We start from the raw sequence: 23,247 nt of genomic DNA on the forward strand, positions 1-23,247 counted from the left end.
GCACCGTGGAAGTGGTGAGAGAATGAAGCAAGGAAAAGTGAGTGTATGGGGAATGCCACTGATACTTATAGTAAGCATGGTGGCATAGTGGTTAGCACTGCTGCCTCACAGTGCTAGGGACCGCGTTCGATTCCCAGCTTGGGTCTCTGTCTGTGTGGAGTCTTCATGTTTTCCCTATGTCTGCATGGGTTTCCTCCAGAGTGCTCCAGTTTTCTCCCACAGCCTGAAAGACATGCTGGTTACGTGCATTGGCCATACTAACTTCTCCCTCAGGGTACCTGAACAGGCGTTGGAGTGTGGCGACGAGGAGATTTTCATAGTAACTTCATTGCAGTGTAAATGTAAACTTTTTTAAAGATTAATTTGCAGCAGGGATTGATTAAGAAACCACTTAACAAGAGTTGGGTGAAGTGAGAGAAACCTGATTTTCACAAACCCTGGAAAACAGTGTTGTATACACATCTGTAGATCAGAGGATTTGATCAGAGATGGAAAGAGTTTGAAATATTGTTGAAGAGGAAAGAAGAGGATTCTTGCTGAGAGGTAGAGAAGAGGTGTAGTATTAGAGGCTGGCACATAAAGTGTTAACTTGGGACTGAGTACAGATCCACCCACACAGTGGTATAAGAGAATACTGATGCACCTAGCAATTAGTCTAGTGTTGGTCAGAACTGTATGCACAAGCAAGTATGGAGATGGTTCCAAGCTTGAATGCTTTAGTGTGTACATAAATTGAGTTCTTTTAGTTAATAAATACATACAATGAGCCTACTTAAGCCTACAATAACCTGGTTACTGGTATCCACTGTCCTAAGACATAACGGTAACAAATGGAAAAATCCATAACCTCACAAAAAATGGAGAGAAAAATTAAAATTGCTCAAGACCACAGAAAAATTTGAAGAAACATTCTGACCTAAAGAAAAATTCGGGAAGCAGATGTGTAGAGGAAAATCACCAGACAAACTCCAAAGAAGAGCTTGGAAATTGAAGGCAGTGATTTAAAATTCCTCATTACAGCAGAAGATCCATTGGATCTCGTGGAAGTCCAGCTTCAATTCCCAGAGTGCAGTCAGCAGACACAGCAGGGGGTGAGCTAAAACTTTTAAATTTCAGAAAGCAAGTCCTAAGAACTTCTAAATAGTTCAGTGATCAGAAATTGCCATTTAGAAACCAGATTTCTGAGTTGATGTCTGAACACTTCTGAGTTGGCTCTGAAAAGAGAAAATTATAATTAATTTGGAACAGCAACTAAAGAATCATCTTTTGTGTAGTAACTCTATGGAGGCTAATAAGTCAGCATGTTACTTTATTTATACCATACATCTGTACACAGCCAGCTCTTCAGTTGCCCCCTGCTGAATGCAGGCTAGGAGGCTGACACATCTGCTTTAACCATCAATCAAGATTCATCAGGTAGTTCTTTTCACGTACCCAGCAAGTAAAACAAACTCAAATTAACTTAAGGACAGATTAAAAGGGACAGCCCCCCAAAAAGGAAGGGGGGGGAACAGCCCAAACAAAAAACAAAGTCCAAAGGAAACTTAAAACATTAAATCAAAAGGTGATTATTGGGATCTATAATGCACCCCAGCTCCTGCAGTGCCTAGCGGGCACGGAAGGTGACAACTGCGCCCGTGGACACTGCATGCTCCCTCTCTGGAACACCTGGCCGCAAATGTAGCCACGGTAGAGGGGCAGATAATCGGGATGGACAGCCCCATCAATCGCCTGCTGCCTGGATCTATTGATGGCATGTCCCACCAGATCCAGGAGCAGGTTCACAAGGAGTTCGGCATCCCTACCCATCCCTCCTTGAGTAACCAGGTGCCCGCAGATCAGGAGCGTGGGACTGAAGTGCAAACAAAACATCAGCAAAAGGTGCTCAAGGAAACCAAAAAGGGTAGGCAGTCTATAACAGAAGACGTAGACATGGTCCACGGACTCCACAAGGCCACAGAAAGGGCAGTCTCACCACGTGCAGCACCCTCCACCCCAGGTTCCCAAGGTAATTGGGGGACAGCCCTCTGTAGAGGGACCTCCGCTCGGGACCTCCGCTGCCCAGTGGCAACAAGGCCCGCCAAGGTGTATCCGGGCGACAGGCAAGGATACGGTAGTGGAATGTGTGCAGCAGCAGGAAACACCTCCGCACGGTAGAAAAGGGCAAGGAGGACATTTCCGCAAGGCAGCATGTGCAGTGGGTGCCAGACCCAGGTGGTGGTGGGGGGTGGGGGGTGGGGGGGTGGTGTGGGCGGGGGGCGGAGCTCTTGGTTTTGGGCCAGTGTGAAATTCCGGCAGAGCAGGGGAACGCTTGGACAGGATCCCACCACACGCCTGCGCCGCCTCGAGACCGCGTACGCTCTCAGGGCTGAGTACGACCGTCCTAAGATCTTGGATGGCTTTGGCCGCACGTCAGACGGCCACCCCTGCGCGCTGACCCAGCACGTGGGGGCTCAGCCAGCATGTGGGGGCTCATCCAGCCCACTCTTCCGCCATCCAGCACGTCCTCGATCCTGGTCACCCAGGCGTCCACGGCCTTCATCTCCGCCAGCCACCTGAAGTTGTAAGACTAGAGGTGCAGATTCCTGAACAGCAGCTACTCCTGACGAGGGAGAGTTGCGTCACGAGGCGACTGCGTTCCAGACAGTGAGGAGGTCCTGGTAAAAGACGGGCAACTCCGCAATGAAGTCAGAATATGCCCCAGAGTGATGTGCAGAAACTGCACGTCATAATTGAGGCCGTGCAACTGGCGGAAGAAATATGTCGCCAGAGCACGCCATCGTGGAGGAGGCTCGACGTAAAGGTACCTCTGCAGGTTCTGGAGGCGGAAGGTCACTACCTGTGTGTGGAGGCACACCAGACCTTGGCCGCCCTCCTCAAGCGGGAGGTGCAGAGCCTCGGCATAGACCCAATGCAGTTGATTGTCCCAGAAGAACCGCACGAGGGTCTTCTGCATATTTGTGACAAAGCCAGGCGGAGGGGTCAAAGCGACCAGCCGGTACCACAGCATGGAGGCAACCAGCTGGTTTATGACGAGAACTTGGGCCCTGTAGGACAGCGCTCGGAGCAGTCCTGTCCAGTGACCCAGGCGGGTGGTGACTTTGGCCTCCATCTCCTGCCAGTTCACTGGCCAGGATTCCTCGGCTGGGCAGAGATGGACTCCCAGGTAGAGGAGGTTGGTCCTGCTCCAGGTGAAAGACCTGAGCTCCTCCAGAAGGGAGCCCGTCTCCCACAGACTGACCAGGAGTTTGGAACACTTGGCCCAGTTGAACCTGTCGGAGTACACCGCCTGGCATTCTCACATCCTCCGCAGGTCAGCTGGGTCCGTGAACGTAAGGAGCACGTCATCGGTGTAAGCCAAGAAGACCACCCCTACGTCTGGGCCACGCAAAGTCAACCCCGACAACCTCCTCCGCAAGAGGCACAGGAGTGGCTCCACGCATATAGAATACAGTTGGCCGGACAAGGGGCAGCCCTGCCGTATTCCTCTCCCAAAGCGAAGGGGCACCATCAGCGACCCGTTAACCTTAAATCAGACACTCTGCGGCAGAGTACAGTAATCGGATCTGGACGATAAAATGCGTCCTGAACCCAAATGCCCGCAGAGTTCCGAGTAAATACTCGTGCTCCACTGTGTCGAATGCCTTCTCTTGATTGAGTGATAAGAAGGCGCTTGACAGGCCAGCCCTCTGGGAGTGGTGGATCAGGTCCCGGACCAGATGGATGTTATCATAGATTGAACGGCCCGGGAGTGTGTAGGACTGGTCAGGGTGGATCATGTGGTCCAGCACAGATCCAAGGCATGAAGCCAATGCCCTGGTAAAGGTTTTATAATCCGTGCTGAGGAGGGAGACCGGGTGGCAGTTTTTAAGGTCCTCGAGATTCCTCTTCTTCGGCAGTAGGACTATAATTGCCCTGGGTCATGAAAGGGGCATCTCCCTGGTGGCTATGCTCTCCTCCAGAACCCCCGCGTAGTCGTTCCCCAGGACGTCCCAGAGCGCCCTGAAGAACGCTACAGTTAGCTTGTCCAGCCCCAGGGCCTTGCCTCGTTGGAGGCTGTTGAGGGCGCTGGTCAGCTCAGCCATGGTGATAGGGGCCTCAAGCCTGCAATGCCCTCCTGGTTGACCTGCGGGAGGTCCTCCTACACAGAACTCTGCGGTTCTCTCTGGGTTCGGAGAGAAGAGGGAGGTGTAGTAATTCCGGGCAATGGCCTGGATGCCCTCCAGATCTGATTCGGGTGAACTGTTGTCGGTCAGCAGCAAAAGAAGCTGCTGACGGTTAGTCTGCCCTTTTTCCAGCGAGTAGGAGAAGGGGGAGTCGCGGTCCAGGTCCACTCGGAACTGGAGCCGTGACCTCATGTACACACTATGGGACCCGACGAGTTGCAGGTCCCGGAGCATTGCCCTTCTTCTCCCTGTACTCCAGCCGCAGGGCTGGGTCCACGTTAGGCTGACTGCTGCGTGCCTCCAGGTCGAACACCTCCTTCTCCAACTCCTCGAGTCTGGATTTCCACCTTCTTGTCGACCCCCTCGCGAACTCCAGACAATAGGTGCTGCGCCCACCCTGAGACTGCCCAGATGTAAGGCTGGGCGTATTGGCCGTTTTGTTCTGTGTGGGGAGGGGTGCAGGAAGGGTTGCCTGAGGGGCCTGTCTGGCCTTTGCGGTCAGGCGCAAAAAGGGGGGGTAGAGAGCGAAGAGATCATGGGTGTCGTAGGTGTGGGGGGGAGGGGCGGTGGGGGCAGTGGGGTCTGTGGCTCTGCCCTGGTATTGGGGGACAGAGAGGGAATGAGGGAGGGTGGGGTGGGTGGGGGTCAATGTGCTCTCTCCCCGTGTTAGAGTGGGAGAGAGGGGAATGGAGGAGCAGGAGGGAGGATGGGGGTACTGGGCACTAAGGAGGGCTGGAGCCCCAGTCAGGAGGAAGGAGGGGGCTGCTGGTGTTGGGGGCAGCAGCAGTGGCTGGGGGTACTTCTGATCTTCAGGCCTGTGGGCCAGCAATGAAAAAGTCCAGGATGTCTTCATCCCCCATCCCTGTAGATGGAGAACAACAATAGTCTTGTATTCTTCCCCCTCCTTTTAAGCACAGACTTCTGATAACTGGGGGCACCAGCCCAACCGCTCAGTCCTTTGATGGTATGTATTCTTCCTCCCTCCTGTAGATGAGATTCTCTCTTTTTCTCTCTCCCTCTCCTCCCCCTCAGGGAGAGCACTTTCCAGTGGCTGGATGGCTGTTCCTGATTGGAATCCTCCATTCATTCTCCTCCTCCTTTCTCGACAAGGAGCGGGCGTCCACACACACGTGGCCAGTTCACCAGGTGTGACCTGCTGAATGCAGGCTGGGAGGCCGATACACCCACTTTAACCATCAATCAAGTTTCATCAGGTAGTTCATACTCTAGCAAGCCAACCTCATTAGCTTGGCTGAAGTTATTGGATTCCTCCCCCCCACCCAAAGTCCAAGGAATCCCCTCCATTTGCTTCCCTCAGGACTCTTTTCTGCTGCTTGAGCTCTGGGTCAGGATCCTCCACCTTGGCCTCTGATGATGGCGGTGTGTAATGGTTGGGCGCCTGTCTCTTCGGGAATGTGGAACTGAGCCACGACAGATCAGCCATGATCTTATTGAATGGCGGGGCAGGCTCGAAGGGCTAGATGGCCTACTCCTGCTCCTATTTCTTATGTTCTTATGTTAAACGCCGGAGGTCTGGTTCCTTGTAGGGGAATTGCTGCAGCTTTGTCCTGTGTCCATTTCGGACTCTGAGGTCTCCATCAAGATTATAGGAGAGGTGGTACTGGCTTGTCGAGGGGAACTCTGCTTGTCCTTAGGGCTGCAGGGCAGACTCGGCTCTGGAACGGGTGGAGAGCTTGAGGCCGGGACCTGGTCCAGGTGTTTCCTTACCACTGCCTCATCTGTGCATATTCGGTAGGATACTGGTCCAGTCCTGGACTTGACTGTTCCAGTTATCCAGGTGGGTCCATTTGCTTAATTTCTGACCCAAACTCTCTCCACGCTTCAAAGTGCCTCTCTCAGTGGGTGCTGTTATGACCCCTGCTTTGGGCTTCCAGGTGTCTTTCCATCTTTCCTCCCAGGTTTAGCAACAACAGGCTCAGTCTGGCACAGGGCCATCTGCCCATCAGCAACTCTGCTGGCGCAGTTCCCATGGTGGTGTGTAGAGTGGTCTTATAGTCAAATAACCAACTTGAGAGTTTTATCTCTAATGAGGCCACTGGCTGTTTTTTCAACCCGTCCTTTAATGCTTAGATTGCTGTCTCCGCTGGGTGGTAAGGTGACGTCTTGATGTGCAAGATCCCATTTGATTTCATAAATTTTGTGAACTCCAGGTTGGTGAACAGTGAACCATTAATCGGAAACTAATACATCTGGGATCTCATATGTTGCAAACCAGGTGTGCAGCTTCTCAACGGTTGCCGTTGTGTTTGCTAAGTTTAGATTATAGATGTCTAACCACTTGGAATGGGCATCTGTTGTTATCACCAGAAGCATGGACCCCATAAATGGGCCTGCAAAATCGACATGGAGTTGCGACCCTGGTCTGCCTAGCCATTCCCATGGGTGCTGCGGGGCTACCAGTGGTGTCTTCTGTCCCTGTTAGCACTTCTGGCATTGTCCTACCAGTTTCGCTATGTCTGTGTCCAGATCAGGCTACCAGAGGTAACTCCTGGCCAGCATCTTCATTTTTGATACTCCAGGGTGACTGTGGTGTTGTTTGGCCAGTATGGGCCGATGGCCCTGACTTGGGACGATGACCCATGCTTCCCACAGCAGGATCCCAGCTTTCACCATGATTTGCTCCCTTCTGCTCCAGTATGGGTGGAGCCGCAGGTGGTCCAGTCTTTCCAGGTGCCCTGTTAGCACCAGGTGCTTTACCTTAGCCAATACAGGGTCTTTCTGCGTCCACTGGTGTACATTGCACGCATTCACTGGGAGGGTATCCAGAAAGTTTAATGTCATCACGTCTTCTCCATTCTGGGTACCAATGGTGGGGTGTCTGGTAATGGTAGCTGGCTTAAGGCATTGGCATTTGCTATGCTAGTCCTTGATCGGTGCTCCAATCGATACTGATATGCCGCCAGCAATAATGCCCAACTCTGGATCTGGGCTGATGCTATTGGCGGCATTGCTTTGTCTTGTCTTCCTTCAATAGGCCCAGCAAGGTTTATGATCTGTTAAGGTCATAAATTTTTGCCCATATAAATACTGGTGAAATTTTTTAACTGTGAAGATTACTGCCAGTCCTTCCTTTTCAATCTGGGCATATATTCACTCTGCCATTGTTAGAGTCCTGGAGGCATACGCTGTTGGCCACTCTTGTCTGTTCTGCTACCTGTGTGCCAGGACTGCACCAACTCCATATGGGGACGCATCACAGGTGAGTACCAATTCCTTCTTGCAGTCATAATATTCCAATACATTTTCAGATGAGAATTAATTTTCTTGAAGACCCTGTCCTGGTGGGTTGACCATTCCCAAGTTTGTCCCTTTTTTAAGTAACTGGTGGAGGGGATCCAGAATGAAGGCCCTATTCTGTATGAATTTCCCTTAGTATGTTACCAGCCCTAAAAACAATGTAGTTCCTGGATGGGTGTGGGAGCCCAGGCGTCTTTTATTGCTTGAACCCGATCCTCCAGAAGATGTAGGCCTGACTTATCCACCTTATACCTGAGATAGATTACTTATGGTGCTAAAAAGATGCATTTCTCCCTTTTCAGACACACTCTCGCTGCTGCAAATCTTCTGAAAATTTCCTCCAGATTCTGCAGATGTTCTGCCCCTGTTTTACCTGTAATGAGGCCATTGTCTAGGTAAATTGCAGCCTGTGGTAATCCCTGTGGGATGCTCTTCATAGTCCTATGGAATATGGCACAAGCTGGCGAAACCCTGAAAGGCAATCTTTTATACTGGAAGAGGCCTTTCAGTATATTTATTTTGGCAAATGTTTGCGAATCCTTGTCCAGTTTTGTGAATAGGAGCCCTCCTGCCAACTTTGCATACAGGTCCTCAATCCTGGGAATTCGGTGTTTGTTTGAAATCGCCACAAAGATGCACTGAACCATCTGGCTTCAAGATAGGAACCACGGTTGCTGCCCATTCCTTGAACTGGACCAGTTTTATTATCCCTTCGTGCAGTAATCTTTTGATTTCTGCACCAACCTTTTCTCTTCTGCAAATGGTACCAGTCAGGCTTTACAAAACTTCAGAACAGCCTCCAGGTGGACATGCAATTTTGCCGTAACTCCTTTGATTATCCCTACGCCTGCCCAAAAACCTCCAGATATTTGCTCAGGGTCTCACTCAGATGACCATTTTCCAGCTGGAAGATATTTGTCCAGTCTAGCTAGATCTTTTTTAGCCAATTTCGCCCTAATAGGCTTGGTCCCGAACCTTCCACTACCATTAATGGGGGCCTAACTAATTGTTTCCCGTAAGCATCTGGTGCAGATGGAGGAGGAGAAAGTGGGCTCCCGGACACGCGTCCTTTGTTTGAACAGAGGGGAGTACGGTAGGATGAGAGAAGAATTGGCGAATGTGGACTGGGGGAGCGCGTTGGAAGGTAGGTCTGCTGAGGAGCAGTGGAGGATCTTTAAGGAGATCTTTCTTGGTGCTCAGCTGAAATTTATTCCGATGGTCAAAAAGGACTGTAGGAGGAGAGGTAATAAGCCATGGATAACGGAGGAGGTGAAGGAAAGTGTTAAATTAAAAGCGGAGGCGTTTAGAGTAGCTAAGAGTAGTGGGCGAGAAGAGGATTGGGAGAGGTTTAAATGTCAACAAAGATTGACAAAGAAGTTGATAAAGAAGGGTAAGAGAAACTATGAAGCTGGGCTAGCGCTTAATATAAAAAAGGATAGCAAGAGTTTTTATAAGTATATAAAAAGGAAGAAGCTGGCTAGGGTGAACGTTGGTCCCTTAGAGGATGAGAAGGGGGACTTAGTGGTAGGGGATGGGGATATGGCTGAGGTCTTGAACAACTTTTTTGTTTCGGTCTTCACGGAGGAGGACGTGAATAATTTGCCGGATGTTAGGGATGGAAAGGTGGTAGGACTGGAGGGTCTCGATGACATTACGGTTACTAGAGAGGCGGTGCTCGACAGACTGGAGGGGTTGATTGTGGACAAGTCCCCAGGACTGGATGGAATGCATCCGAGGGTTCTGAAAGAAATGGCGGAGGTGATAGTGGATGCCTTGGTGGTTATTTTCCAGACGTCGCTGGATTCCGGGGAAGTGCCTGTTACGCCGTTGTTTAAGAAGGGTGCCAGGCAAAAGGCAGGGAATTATAGGCCGGTTAGTTTAACGTCTGTTGTAGGTAAAATGTTAGAATCCGTCATCAAGGAGGAAATAGCGAGGCATCTTGAGGGGAACTGCTTGATAGAGCAGACGCAGCACAGTTTCGTGAAAGGGAAGTCGTGTCTGACAAATTTACTGGAATTCTATGAGGATGTGTCTAGGGCGGTGGATAGAGGAGAGCCGGTGGATGTGGTCTTTCTTGATTTTCAGAAGGCATTTGACAAGGTACCTCACAAGAGGTCATTGCAGAAGGTCAGGGGGCATGGAATTGGGGGTAGGGTGTTAGCGTGGATAGAGGACTGGTTGTCAAATAGGAGGCAGAGAGTAGGGGTCAATGGGTGCTATTCAGATTGGCGGATGGTGACTAGTGGAGTGCCCCAGGGGTCGGTGCTGGGGCCTCAGCTATTTACCATTTATATAGATGATCTGGAGGAGGAAACCGAGTGTAGGGTGTCGAAATTTGCTGATGACACCAAGATTGGTGGAAAGGCAAATTGTGCGGAGGGTGTGGAAAGTCTACAGAAGGATCTAGATAGGCTGGGCGAATGGGCCAGGAAATGGCAAATGGAATTTAATGTTGGCAAGTGCGAGGTGGTCCACTTTGGTAGGAATAATGGTAGGAAGGATTATTACTTGCGTGGAGAAAAACTGCAGCAGGCGACGGTGCAGAGGGACCTCGGGGTCCTTGTGCATGAGTCGCAAAAACCCAGCTTGCAGGTGCAGCAGGTGGTCAGGAAGGCGAATGGGATGCTGGCCTTCATCGTGAGGGGGATTGAATATAAAAGTAGGGAGGTCTTGCTGCAGCTGTATAGGGCATTGGTGAGGCTGCAGCTGGAGTACTGTGTGCAGTTTTGGGTGCCATACTTACGCAAGGATATTTTGGCCTTGGAGGGAGTGCAGAGGAGGTTTACTAGGATGATGCCGGAGTTGAGGGGGTTGAGCTGTGAGGAGAGGCTGAATAAACTAGGCTTGTACTCGTTAGAGTTTAGAAGAATGAGGGGAGATCTCATTGAGACGTATAAGATGATGAATGGGATGGATAGGATAGAGGTGGAGAGACTCTTCCCGCTCAGAAAGGATAGTAGGACTAGGGGGCACAGCCTCAAGATAAAGGGGGGGCGGTTTAGAACGGAGTTGAGGAGGAACTTCTTCACTCAAAGGGTGGTGAATCTCTGGAATTCTCTGCCCGTTGAAGTGGTGGAGGCTACATCGCTAAATATTTTTAAGACGCGGGTTGATGGGTTTTTGATAAGAGAGGGGATTAAGGGTTATGGGGAGAGGGCGGGAATGTGGAAGTGAGCCATGACAGATCAGCCATGATCTTATTGAATGGCGGGGCAGACTCGAAGGGCTAGTTGGCCTACTCCTGCTCCTATTTCTTATGTTCTTACATGGGTTGTACCCATCACTTTCAGTGGTTCTCCAGCCTTGCCGAAGTTTTGATCAGGGCTAAGGGTTGGAGTCCAGTGCACATCTTATTAAACACTGTCTCCCCAATGACTGATACGGCTGTGCCTGTGTCGACCTCCATTAAAATTGGAGGTCCATTCAGTCTCACTGACAATTTGATTCTGATTTATCATCGCTATGCACAGTAGCTGTCCTCGTCAGGTAGGCAGAGCTTCCAGGTTGTGCATTCTTCTGACCCTCGGCTTATGTGTTCTTTTTGGCCATGTTGGCTTAGGAGACTTGCGTCTCCTCTGTGCATCCTGACACTGCCAACCCTCCCTATGTCATGTTAGGCAGGGCTCTACAGGAAGTGTTGTCATTCTGGGCTTAACCTCATCTTGTCTAGGTGCAATTATATAAGCAGACTTGGGCTTCCACATATCTGAATCTTTCCAGAGGGCTGCTATGTAGTGGCCCGCCCATACTGGTAGTCTCCTAACCCCGTCTCCCTGGTGTTGGCCTCTACCTTCATCGGGATACCTTGGAACTCATGCAGTCTGCTTGCCGCATTTTCTAGTGACAAGGCCAGCTGTAATGCCTGTTTACATCCAGCTGGGCTTCTGCCCACCAGCATTTCTGTATAGTCATATCATTAATTCCGCACACCAATTGGTCTCAGTGCATCTCATTTAGTGTCTCCCCAGATTTGCAAGCTCTGCCAGACATCGTAGCCTTGTTAGGAAACTGGTGATTGACTCCCCCGCTTCTCTAAATGTGGAGTAAAAATGGTACCTTCGCAGGATCAGGGTTAGCTTAGGGTCATAATACTCTTGAACTAAGTTTGACAACTCTCGGGAAGGTTTTGTGTCCGGTGCTTCCGGGGAAGTTAAACTGTGCATAATTGGAAAAGTTGTTGATCCACACGCAATCAGCAGGATAATCCTTTGCTTCTTATCTGAGGTTATGACATTTGCCCTGAAGAAATACTTCATCCTTCCCACATATTGGGCCCAGTCCTCCACTGCGGGGTCAAAAGAGTCCAACTTCCCAAACAGCAGCATATTTTCTCAACAGTGGCTTACCCATAATATGTGTGGTGATTCAACAAGTTCCTTCAGGTAACTCATTTTTCCTTGTCACCACTGTAATAACACCATGGAAGCCAAAGTCCCATCACCAAGTTACTTTATTTACACCATACATCTGTACACAGCTAGCTCTCCAGTTGCTGCCTGTTGAATACAAGTTGGGAGGCTGACATACCTGCTTTAAATAGAAAGCATGAGACTCCCCAATTTAACGATCAATTATGATTCATCAGTTCGTACTTTAGCAAGCCAACCTCATTAGCCTGGCTGAAGTCATCACATTTCCAGACCAGTATTTGTCACTTTTGTGACCATAAAGCATAGTGCTGAAATGGAGAAGTCTGCAGCAAGTTAATCTATGCAGCCTTTGTTTAACAATTTTCCAGGCTGAGCATGATTGCCATTGCAGCAGGAGCCTGCCAAAACCAGCAAGTGCTGGTAAGCCTTTTGTATTCAAACGAATGGCAGCATCATCTTGAATTTCAGCAACATCTTAACTTGCATGTTAAATTTTTTTTAACCTAACATTCAAGATTCAGGTCAATCATATAATTGGGGACTTTGGAGAAAAAGATTTCTTAGATACATGATTGCTTCAGGTTTGAATAAATAGAAGCTGACCAAGTTAATGCATTGCTTTACTCAGTAGGCCCAATAGCAGATAGCATTGTTACTATGTAAGGAGTCAATGAATAAACTACTAAATTTGAAGAAGTACTAAAATCATTAGCTGTTTAATGAAACAAAGAAGCAACAAAATCCTCAAGACTAAATTTAATAAGCATGCTTAGCAGTATAAATGGCTGAAGGCTGTGAATATGGAGACATAAAGTCTGAACTTATTGGGGAAAGAATAGTAGGAGTAATGGACTATGCAGTCTTCAGACATATTGCAAGTGAAACAAGATCTAACCCTCAACAAAGTTATCCAGATGGCCAGGCAATCTGAACTCCATGTGTAGCACAGGTCCATTTTAAGAGGAGAAAGTAACCGTATTCCAGAGGAAACCCTTCAGTCCTGTTAGTTAAACAACACAGAAACAGGGAAGCTCCAGGCCAAAGCTAGCAACATCCTAGCTGACCAGTGGAGTGACCATGGCAGTGGTGTGGAACCTGGTGCCTCCATAGGTGTCCTGCAATTTCAGCCCAACACTTTCAAAATAACAAGATTGGATACTGGCAAACTGTGCAAGGCTAAAACATCTAAATGCACAGAAGACCCAGCGATGATTCAGGTAGTTGCTTTTTGGAGAGGTCAAAGATATTTTTGTTTTGGAACGTGGAAATTTTGCTTAACTGCCATTTCACATACTTTAAATTGGACACGAGACCAGTGTCAGTGTCGAACAAGGAACGGTGCTTGTGAGACCTCTGGCTTTGAACAATAGACACACCATTATAAGAGCCTGGAAGAATTGATTTCCGGCCTTAGGCATGATTCTGGAACCACTAAGGTATGGCGGCAAACAAATCTTCGTGCTGATGTAAGTTATCCATAACCTGTCTTCTCCTCTCTTGAGCAGAGATGCCTTTATAGCCCTGAATCTTCTTTAAGCTGCAGAAGATGTCAAGACAATTACTGTTATAAATTATGTAGAATTGCAAGTTCCCAAGAGCTCAAACAAGAAAGAGTATTTGACTAGAACTTAAATTCTGAACTGTCTTCTTTTTGCAAAGCAGGATTTTTTTATTACAGATGCTGGAGAGCTGTTATTCATCAGACAAGTCAATCACTCAGATCATTACCATGATGCCTGCAGTGGAGGGTAGACAGAAGAGTAACCAACACTAGACAAGCCTGAACCTCTGGTGCTGGCAACTGTTGATGAGATTATTGTATACAAGAGGTTATTGCAGAAGGTCAGGGGACATGGAGTTGGGGGTAGGGTGTTAGCGTGGATAGAGGATTGGTTGTCAAATAGGAGGCAGAGAGTGGGGGTCAATGGGTGCTATTCGGATTGGCGGTTGGTGACTAGTGGGGTGCCCCAGGGGTCGGTGCTGGGGCCTCAGCTATTTACCATTTATATAGATGATCTGGAGGAGGGAACCGAGTGTAGGGTGTCGAAATTTGCTGATGACACCAAGATTGGTGGAAAGGCAAATTGTGCGGAGGGTGTGGAGAGTCTGCAGAAGGATCTAGATAGGCTGGGCGAATGGGCCAGGAAATGGCAAATGGAATTTAATGTTGGCAAGTGTGAGGTGGTCCACTTTGGTAGGAAGAATGGTAGGAAGGACTATTACTTACGTGGCGTAAAACTGCAGCAGGCGATGGTGCAGAGGGACCTCGAGGTCCTTGTGCATGAGTCGCAAAAACCCAGCTTGCAGGTGCAGCAGGTGGTCAGGAAGGCAAATGGGATGCTGGCCTTCATAGCGAGGGGGATTGAATATAAAAGTAGGGAGGTCTTGCTGCAGCTGTATAGGGCATTGGTGAGGCCGCAGCTGGAGTACTGTGTGCAGTTTTGGGCGCCGCACCTGCGCAAGGATATTTTGGCCTTGGAGGGAGTGCAGAGGAGGTTTACTAGGCTGATACCGGAGTTGAGGGGGTTGAGCTATGAGGAGAGGCTGAATAAACTAGGCTTGTACTCGTTAGAGTTTAGAAGAATGAGGGGAGGTCTCATTGAGACGTATAAGATAATGAATGGGATGGATAGGATAGAGGTGGAGAGACTCTTCCCACTCAAAAAAGACAGTAGGACTAGGGGGCACAGCCTCAAGATAAAGGGGAGGCGGTTTAGAATGGAGTTGAGGAGGAACTTCTTCACTCAAAGGGTGGTGAATCTCTGGAATTCTCTGCCCGTTGAAGTGGTGGAGGCTGCCTCGCTAAATATTTTTAAGAAGCGGGTTGATGGGTTCTTGATAAGAGAGGGGATTAAGGGTTATGGGGAGAGGGTGGGAAAGTGGAACTGAGCCACGACAGATCAGCCATGATCTTATTGAATGGCGGGGCAGGCTCGAAGGGCTAGATGGCCTACTCCTGCTCCTATTTCTTATGTTCTTATGTTCTTATAAGGATCTGGCACATAAAGAGTTAATGTGGGACTGAGTACAGTACTGCCCAGACAGTGATATAAGAAAATACATGAGCAGCACTGAGGGGTTAGTTTACTGTTGGACAGAGCCATGTGCACAAGCAAACATGGAGACAGCTCCTAGCTTGAACTCTTTATATATGTACCTAGTTCTTGCAATTAATAAATAAATACAGTTAACCTATCTAAGACTACAAAGACTTCATTAAGACCAACTAAACGATATCAAACACCCTGCAACTAAAGATGTGGCAGGAGGCAATGACTAAATGAGAGGAAGGGAAGGAGGTTGGAGTACAAGGGAGAGGAATATGTTGCATTAGTGAGAGAACACTTCATTTAAATAGGGATTACAGATGCCTGCAAAGTAGGGATTTACCCCAGGCTTGCCTAGGACTCTCCAAAGCATGGCAAAGTCAAATTTGAAGGGGTTCCAAGGCTCCAACCAGAAACATCCAGTATCCATTTGCTGTTTTTTATAAAAGAATTGAGGGAAAGATTCCAAGTTTCTGATATCTTTGAGGCTCTATACTGCACCCTAAACCTCAGCTGTCAGTGGTCTCCAGACGCACCCTTGAATAGGACAGTATATTGTATCCTTGTTGGCTTATCACTCTCCAAAGATCTGTGAAGCTTCTATGAAACAACAGCATGCACTCCCAAAATAGGAGTCCCTGTCCCTCGATGTAAGACTCTGTACAGGTAAGACACAACATCTAACATCCCTTTGTGAGAATTCCTGCTGAAACCTAGCACATAATGATTCCTGGCCTTTTCTCAGCCATTAGGTCTAACTTCCGCCAGCTGTGCAGGATGGATTGAAGATTACTGAATTTTGAAGGAAATTAAATAAAACAGGCTAACTGCTACATAGCTAAAATACATGCTGCAAATGCTGGCGATCTGAAATAAAAACAAAATGCTGAAAGAACCCGTAAGTCTGGCAGCATCTGTGGAGAGAGAAAGAGTTAACGTTTTGAGTCCAATATGATTCCTCTTTGGAACTTGATTCAAAACTATGTCTAGTTTCTTGGCACCATTCATCCTGGCTTCTGTACAGGCCTTATCCATCTAAAGTATAACGTCACTAGTTTGACTCCCACCAGAAATATATTCAAGCAAATGGAATGTGTGCTCAAACAATTAAATTCTTTCTGTGTATAATATTTAACAGGAATAATTAAGAATCATCCTTGTGCAACTCCTATTTCTTGTGTTCCCTAATTGATTAATTGTTTACTATCCTGTACCTACGAAAGATTACTCTGATAGCTTTAGTTTGGCGCGTGCGGAATTTCCATTGAATATACTTCAAATGTGCATGAGAATGACCTTAAACAGCTCTGGAGGACAGGCTTCAGACTGTAGTAACTTACGTGAGCTGTCTGCTATTCATTAGAGCACTAGTAGATGTGGGAGCGGATGGACTGTTCACCTGAGAAGGCCACTGTTTCCTCTCCCATGGATCTAAGACCATTCTCTTGGACCATAGTTCAGCACTCATGGCTCTCCACAAGAATAGAGTGCAAGAGCATGGAAGCCCCTGTTAATATTGATCGCCAGAGCTTAGATGACAGCTGTCTAAGAACCTGCCTTAGCTGCCATGGAAGCTTTCAAAGCTATGAACTAAGGCCCCAAGTTGGAACAGTAGGCTTTTCAGCCCCTCAAGCCTGTTCTGCCAACTGATTTATATCCAAACTCCATCCATCTATTTAGGTTTATTATCTTTGTGGAGTAAAAATTCTTCAATCCTAGATTTAGAATTATTAGTTGAACTAATATCTGCTGCTTTTTTTGTGGGAAAGAGTTCCAATCATCTGACGTGAAGAACTGTTTCCTAACTTCTCACTTGAATGTGTTGACTCTGATTTTAAGATTACGTCGCCTGCTCCTAGACTTCCTTACCAGCAGAAACCAACTATTCATACCTACCATATTGATTTGTTTCAAAGCCTCAGTTCTATCACCCCTTAACCAGAAAGTACAAGGCCAGCTTATGTAATTGCTCTTCATTATTTATGCTTTGGAGTCTTTCCATTGAACCCAAGCTGCAGTCCTTCCAGCATCAACTCTTCTTTCTAATGTACAATGCAGAGAAGTTGCCATAGTACAAGGATAGCAGGACTAGAGGGCACAGCCTCAAGATAAGGGGGGAGGGCAGTTTAGATCAGAGTTGAGGAGGAACTTCTTCACTCAAAGGGTGGTGAATCTCTGGAATTCTCTGCCCGTTGAAGTGGTGGAGGCTACCTTGCTAAATATATTTAAGTCACGGATAGATAGGTTTTTGCTGGACAGGGGAATTAAGGGTTATGGGGAGAAAGTGGGAAAGTGGAACTGATCCACTTCAGATCAGCCATGATCTTTGTACCCTACCCCTCTGGTTGTAAAGGTAAATATTCCATTAGCTTTTTTGATTATTTTTGCAGCTGACTACATTTTAATGATCTTTGTACGTGCCCCTAATTCTCAGTGGATCCCACATGATCTGCATCTCTGACGTTTAAAAATAGATAACCTCACACTTTACTGCATTGAAATACATTTGTTACTGTTTTGTTGCCCTTTGGTGTTATCCAAGTCATTGATAAATATAACGAATGGTTGAGGCCCATCGCAGATCCTTGTGTCATACCACTGGGCACTTCCTTCCAGTTTGAGTGAATGCCCATAAATAGTCTGTATTTTACTGCTTAACCAATCCCCTAATGAGGTCAATTTTTTGCATTCAATTTCATACATTTTACTTTTAGCCAGTGATCTCATGTGGACCCTGATGGGATTCCTTTGATTTGATTATTTGATTTGATTCATTATTGTCACATATATTATTATACAGTGAAAAGTATTGTTTCTTGCGTACTATACAGACAAAGCGTACCATTCATAGAGAAGGAAAGGAGAGGGTGCAGATGTAGTGTAACAGTCATAGCTAGGGTGTTGAAAAAGATCAGCTTAATATGAGGTAGGTCCATTCAAAAGTCTGACGGCAGCAGGGAAGAAGCTGTTTTTGAGCCAGTTGGTATGTGTAATGACTTTAATGAGGCAACTGATGTTGGCCTGCTTGAATATGAACTCCCTAATTAAGGATCAAACTACAACCTTGTAGAGTCCGTGGACATGTCTCTGTTCAATATTATAGACTACACACCGTTTATCGTTTCCTCAAAAATCTTCTGTTGATGTTTTGTTTGCACTTCAGTCCCACGCTTCTGATCTGTGGACGTCCGATGTGGAGGGGGATAAGGAGGAGGACCTCCTCGTGAACCTGCTCTTGGGCCTGGCAAAGCTTGCCATAAACAGCTCCAGGCAATGGGTGACCGAGGGTGTCATCCGACCTCACTGTCTGCCCCTCTCCCGCGGGTGTATTCGCAGCCGGGTGTCCTTGGAGAGGGAGCATGCAGTGTCCAAGGGTACCGTTAACGTCTTCCATGCCTGCTAGGCACCGCAGGGACTGGGGTGCATTATTAACCCCTTTAATCACATTTTGATTTGATGTTTTAAATTTCCTTTCCACTTTGTCCTTAGTTTCGGGCTGTTCCCCTCCTTTTGGGAGCTGCCCATTTTAATTTGTCCCCTTGTTAATTTGATCTAGTTTATTTGGTTGGTCAAAAAGATTGGGTCAAATTGATAGTCCAGTCCGGGAGCTCCATGCACTGTACTTAAACAGGACTGTCAGTACCTCCAGATGTAGACTTCATGCTGAGAGCACTCTGTATAGTGTTGTTGGATCTTGTAAATAAAGGAATTTTGGCGAAGGGTCTTCTGCCTCTGAAGACTTTTTATAGTATGTGACCTCAGACTTTTGTATCTTTTTCCCAATGGAAGAAGGTGGAAGAAAGTACATCCGGGGTGCATGGGGTTCTTGATTTTGCTGGCTGCTTTTTCAAGGCAGCAGGAAGTGTCAACAGGGTCAGTGGATGGGAGGCTGGTTTGAGTAATGGACTGTGCTTTGTTCATGACACTTTGAATTTTCTCGCGATTTTGGACAGAGCAGGAACCTTACCAGGCTGTAATATATCCAGTAAGAATGTTTTCTATGGTGCATCTGTAAAAGTTGGTGAGAGTTGTTTAAAGTTTATTTATTAGTGTCATAAGTAAAAGTAAAGTTTATTTATTAGTCACAAATAAGGCTTATATTAACACTGCAATGAAATTACCGTGAAATTCCCCGACTCGCCACAGTCCGGCACTGTTTGAGTCAGTGCAACTAACCAGCACATCTTTCAGAATGTGGAAGAAAACCAGAGAACCCAGAGGAAGCCCTCACAGACACAGGGAGAACATGCAAACTTCACACAGTGACTCAAGCTGGGAATCAAACCCGGGTCTCTGGCGCTGTGAAGCAGCAATGCTAACCACTGTGTTACTGTAACACCTTGCCATGTAAGTAGGTTTACAGTTACACTGCAATGAAGAAAGAGCAAGAACCTGATCAGAACTAATTTGCATTCATGTTAATCTCATTAGTGAGATTAAAGTTGAATGCAGCGATTTCCTGGTATGCTCATGCCTCCCCCAGTAGAAAGATAAGCAGATGCAAATCACAACAAATCATTAAAAGTGGTAACAGACCTCATGGACTCCGAGGCAGGTCAAAGAAATGAGTACCGCTCTTCACTTTATCTCCAGTGTGTCCAAGGGCAAAGCATCTGTAGTCAGGGTATAGAGACGGATCTTCAAAGGAGCTTGGGGTTGGTGGGGCTCGAGCTGGGCTGGGGTGGGGTTTCAGGTCAGGGGGCTCTCTTTGGTTGGGGTTGAGTGGTTAGTCTTCTCTCTATTGCCTTTTAAGAGTTTTGAACTATCTCTCAACATATCAATTTCACAGATCTGTGAGGTTGCAGTGGCTGGTCTGCTCCCTTGTAAAAATTTTGAAGTATCTCTCAACATGTCAGTTTCAAAGAACTATGAGATTACAGGGACTTGTTTTGTCTCTGTTGCTTCTAAAAGCTTTGAAGTGCTTTGTTCACATTCCATTTCATGATCCATTAGTTTTTACAACCCACCTTGATGGCAGCTCCTGGCTGTTTCAAAGGATGGATTCTGATTGTTTATTAATACAACTTTTGGTCCATTAACTCTGAAGTGCTTTCTAGAAAGTGCAGGTATACCGTCTGAATTCATTTTTAAAGGAGGATGTTTTTCTAATGCTTATGCTTTAGCAGCATTTCTTCACTGGAGATTGGTTTTAACCAATACAAGCAGCTGGCACAGCTCAGATATTAAAGCCCAAAGGTTCCTCAATAAGGTCCTTCTTGCAACCACTGTTGAAATTATCTGGTTAAATGTGATGACCACACCAGGGGGCTTGGAGACCCCTGGGCGGTCAGGGACTTGGCTGGACAGTCCCTTGGCACTGCGCCTGGAACACTAACAGTGCAAGTACTATGTTGGGCCTCTTGTCAAATTCACTAACCCAGAGGGATTTACACCTAGGGCTAACAATGCAGTTGATTGGCCCCTCCATCTTTAATTGAGGCTTAATAGGTGGTTCTTAACAGGTATCAGCTACCTCAGAGCAAACCATTCCTACGGTGGAACCTCAAATAGGTCTTAAGTTTTACTGATTGTTGGGGTCTTTATCAAATGGTGATTGTTGCATGTCTTGCTCTTAATGTGCAACTGCTTCCTGCTGCCATATTGGAGGCCATTCATGCTTGAAAAATGGGCATTAAATTCATACATCCTTGTTCTACTGAGATGGTGCAGCATCGTGTCAGGTCCTCACAGATTTGGCATTTTAGAGGAGTGGAGGGTGCCCGCTCCTAATGGAAGTGAGGGTTACAGCGGCCCGGAATTTCATTCCAGGCAACTAGCGGGAGCATCTATGTTATATCACAGGCATCCTGAAAAATGGGCATTAAATTCATACATCCTTGTTCTACTTGTTGAGATAGATTTTAGGTTAGCAACTCTTTGTGAATTCAACAGCCAATGATTTCATCTTGAATATGTTTCTGAAAGTACTTATTAACCTTCTTTTTGAATCCAAGGCTGCCTGCATCTTTTTAAGGCAGCAGGTAAAGTTGATTGACATTTCCATTTAAGGAATGGAAAAGAATTCCTCTTCAAAGTTACTTACATCATAGTTTAACAGAGTAGGTGTGGACTATTTGCTTTCAAATATAAGGTCGGTAACTTAATTACTGCAGCAGTATCAGGGCTCATGCCAGTGTGTGGTCAATCCTGCACATTCTTTCCATTTACATCCAGACTTGTGCCAAAATTAAAAGAGCTACCGTACAGATTAGTCAAGCAGCAGCCTGACTTATCCATACTCACCAAATCATACTTTACAGTCAATGTCCCAGGCTCTTCCATCACCATCTCTGAGTCTGATCTGTCCCGTCTCACTGGCCAGACAGATTGCAGGGCGATGTGAGTCCCTTTCACTACCCCCTGTACATGGGGCACGCCAGTGATGGCAGTGAAGGCTGCAGCCTCCCGTGCGTCTGGCCAGCAACAAAGTTGATGTACTGGCCAGGCATATAAGGCATCTATGACCTGACACACACACCTTTGCACAAATGCCTGTGATATAACGTAGATGCTCCCAGTAGTTGCCTGGAATGAAATTCGGGGCCGCTGTAACCCTCACTTCCATTGGGAGTGGGCGCCCTCCACTCCTCTGAGATGCCAAATCTGTGAGGACCTGACACGATGCTGCACCGTCTCCTTGCGCAGGCACAGCCAACATCAACACATGGCTTCAGGCAAGCTCTTAAAGGACCTCCTTGTCTTATACCGACCTTCGTTCCCTCATACTCCTTCCTCTGGCTTCCCCGGCAGCCCCTTACCCTCGTGCAGGTTCTGAAGCTAGCTGACCTTGCAGTGGCCGTTAGACTCCCTCCACCTCCTCAGCCTCTTCTTCCTCAGCAGCTGCCACAATGATGGCCATATCTATGACTCTGAGTCTGAAATCCATTGTACGGCTGGGATTACAGAGAGAAAGAGAGAGAGATAGATACATGTCTTTCTTTTTTATAATCCCAGGACCCACACTCCTTCAGTGTTACTGCTTGTGGATGCTGGCAGCACAACATAATCCAGGATGCCATACGTCACCTGAATAGGTTGACCGCCATTGGCATTGTGGCCACAGCAGGCATGGCAATTGTGCATCTTTGAGCCAATGCCATGGGTGCTACTACTGCATTGACTTCCAGGCATGTATTGCAGGTCAGGTATACAGGGCAAAGGCAGCCTTCTGATTATTATCAATATGGGTTCTCATTCACTGCAGAGTCCATGCAGTTTGAATGTTCGTGTTAATATGAGCTCCACTGCTTGGAGCACCAGCTGCCTAACTTGATGAGTCCTTAAGCAGCATATGGCGTCCTTCCACCTCCTTAAAACCCCAGCACTCAGTAAAGTCCCTCACCCCACCCCTGAAAAATAGAACAACCTTGTGCCTGGGGACAGCAATTCCAGCACTCAATGAACTCCCCCACCCCAACCAGCAACTTTCCAGCCCTTGGAAATCTGTTTGCGCTGAAAAACATAGCCTAGGAGACTCGCGGAGGCTGGGCACCCAGCATGAATCCCACGAAACAGCTGCCACTGATGTCTCCTGGCCTGGTGCACTACTTGAGCAGCGCTGTGGGCTGGGAGAATCCTGGCCTATATGTTGCATTACATGTTGAAGAGAAATTTTCTTGAATTAGATTTCTTCAAGTGTTGTGGCCAGTTGGAGCTGAACTGTCTTGTGGTGTCTCGGGGGCTATATATCTTTTTGGAAATCCTTCTACTCTGCATTGGTTCCACCACTGCATGATTCTGCAGTCAGATGCTCCTATGAATTGCTATGTTATAGAACTTACAACATACCACTATGATTCTACAAACAAAAAGCTTTTATATATAGCATATATAGTGAAATGTTCCAAAGTATTTCAAAGGAGTCTTATCAGTTTGACGGTGTCACAATTTGACACTGATGACCAAAACCTTGGTCCAAGCGACAAGTTTTAAGGAGCATTTGAAAGGAGGACACTTTCATAGAATCCCTACAGTGCAGTAGAGGCCATTTGGCCCATCAATTCTGCACTGACCTCAATCCCACCCAAGCCCTATTCTTGTAACCCCACAACCCCAACTAATCCTCCTGACACTTGGGTCAAGTTAGCATGGCCAATCATCCTAACTCTCACATTTTTAGGCTGTGGGAGGAAACCGGAGCACTCGGAGGAAACACGTGCAGGCATGGAGAGAATGTGCAAATTCCACACAGACAGTCACTCGAGGCTGAAATTGAACCCGGATTCCTGGCACTGTGAGGCAGCAGTACTAACCACTGTGCCACCATGCTGCCCAACCTGGATTATTAAGAACATTAACAGAATGTTCCATTAGTTGGAAGCCTCTGCCTTAGAATGCCAATAGTGTTTTCATACACCCATGAGTTTTGTTATATTGTTGCTCAGCTGCATTAAACGGACTCCTCAG

General features: G+C 47.2%; 1 protein-coding gene across 1 annotated transcript in view; it reads left to right on the top strand.

Moving 5' to 3' along the window:
• The first annotated feature begins 12,169 nt into the window (after window positions 1-12,169).
• Window positions 12,170-23,247, top strand: part of LOC145343964 (sperm-specific sodium:proton exchanger-like) — a 189,940-nt gene continuing 178,862 nt past the window's right edge. Inside the window, exons 1-2 of the mRNA XM_080190542.1 lie at window positions 12,170-12,214; window positions 18,005-18,215. Coding sequence (XP_080046668.1) covers window positions 12,170-12,214; window positions 18,005-18,215 — 256 coding nt within the window. The remainder of the gene's footprint in view (window positions 12,215-18,004; window positions 18,216-23,247) is intronic.

Source organism: Carcharhinus amblyrhynchos, chromosome 6 (assembly GCF_965287045.1).
Source record: "Carcharhinus amblyrhynchos chromosome 6, sCarAmb.v2.hapA, whole genome shotgun sequence".
Lineage (NCBI taxonomy): Eukaryota > Metazoa > Chordata > Chondrichthyes > Carcharhiniformes > Carcharhinidae > Carcharhinus > Carcharhinus amblyrhynchos.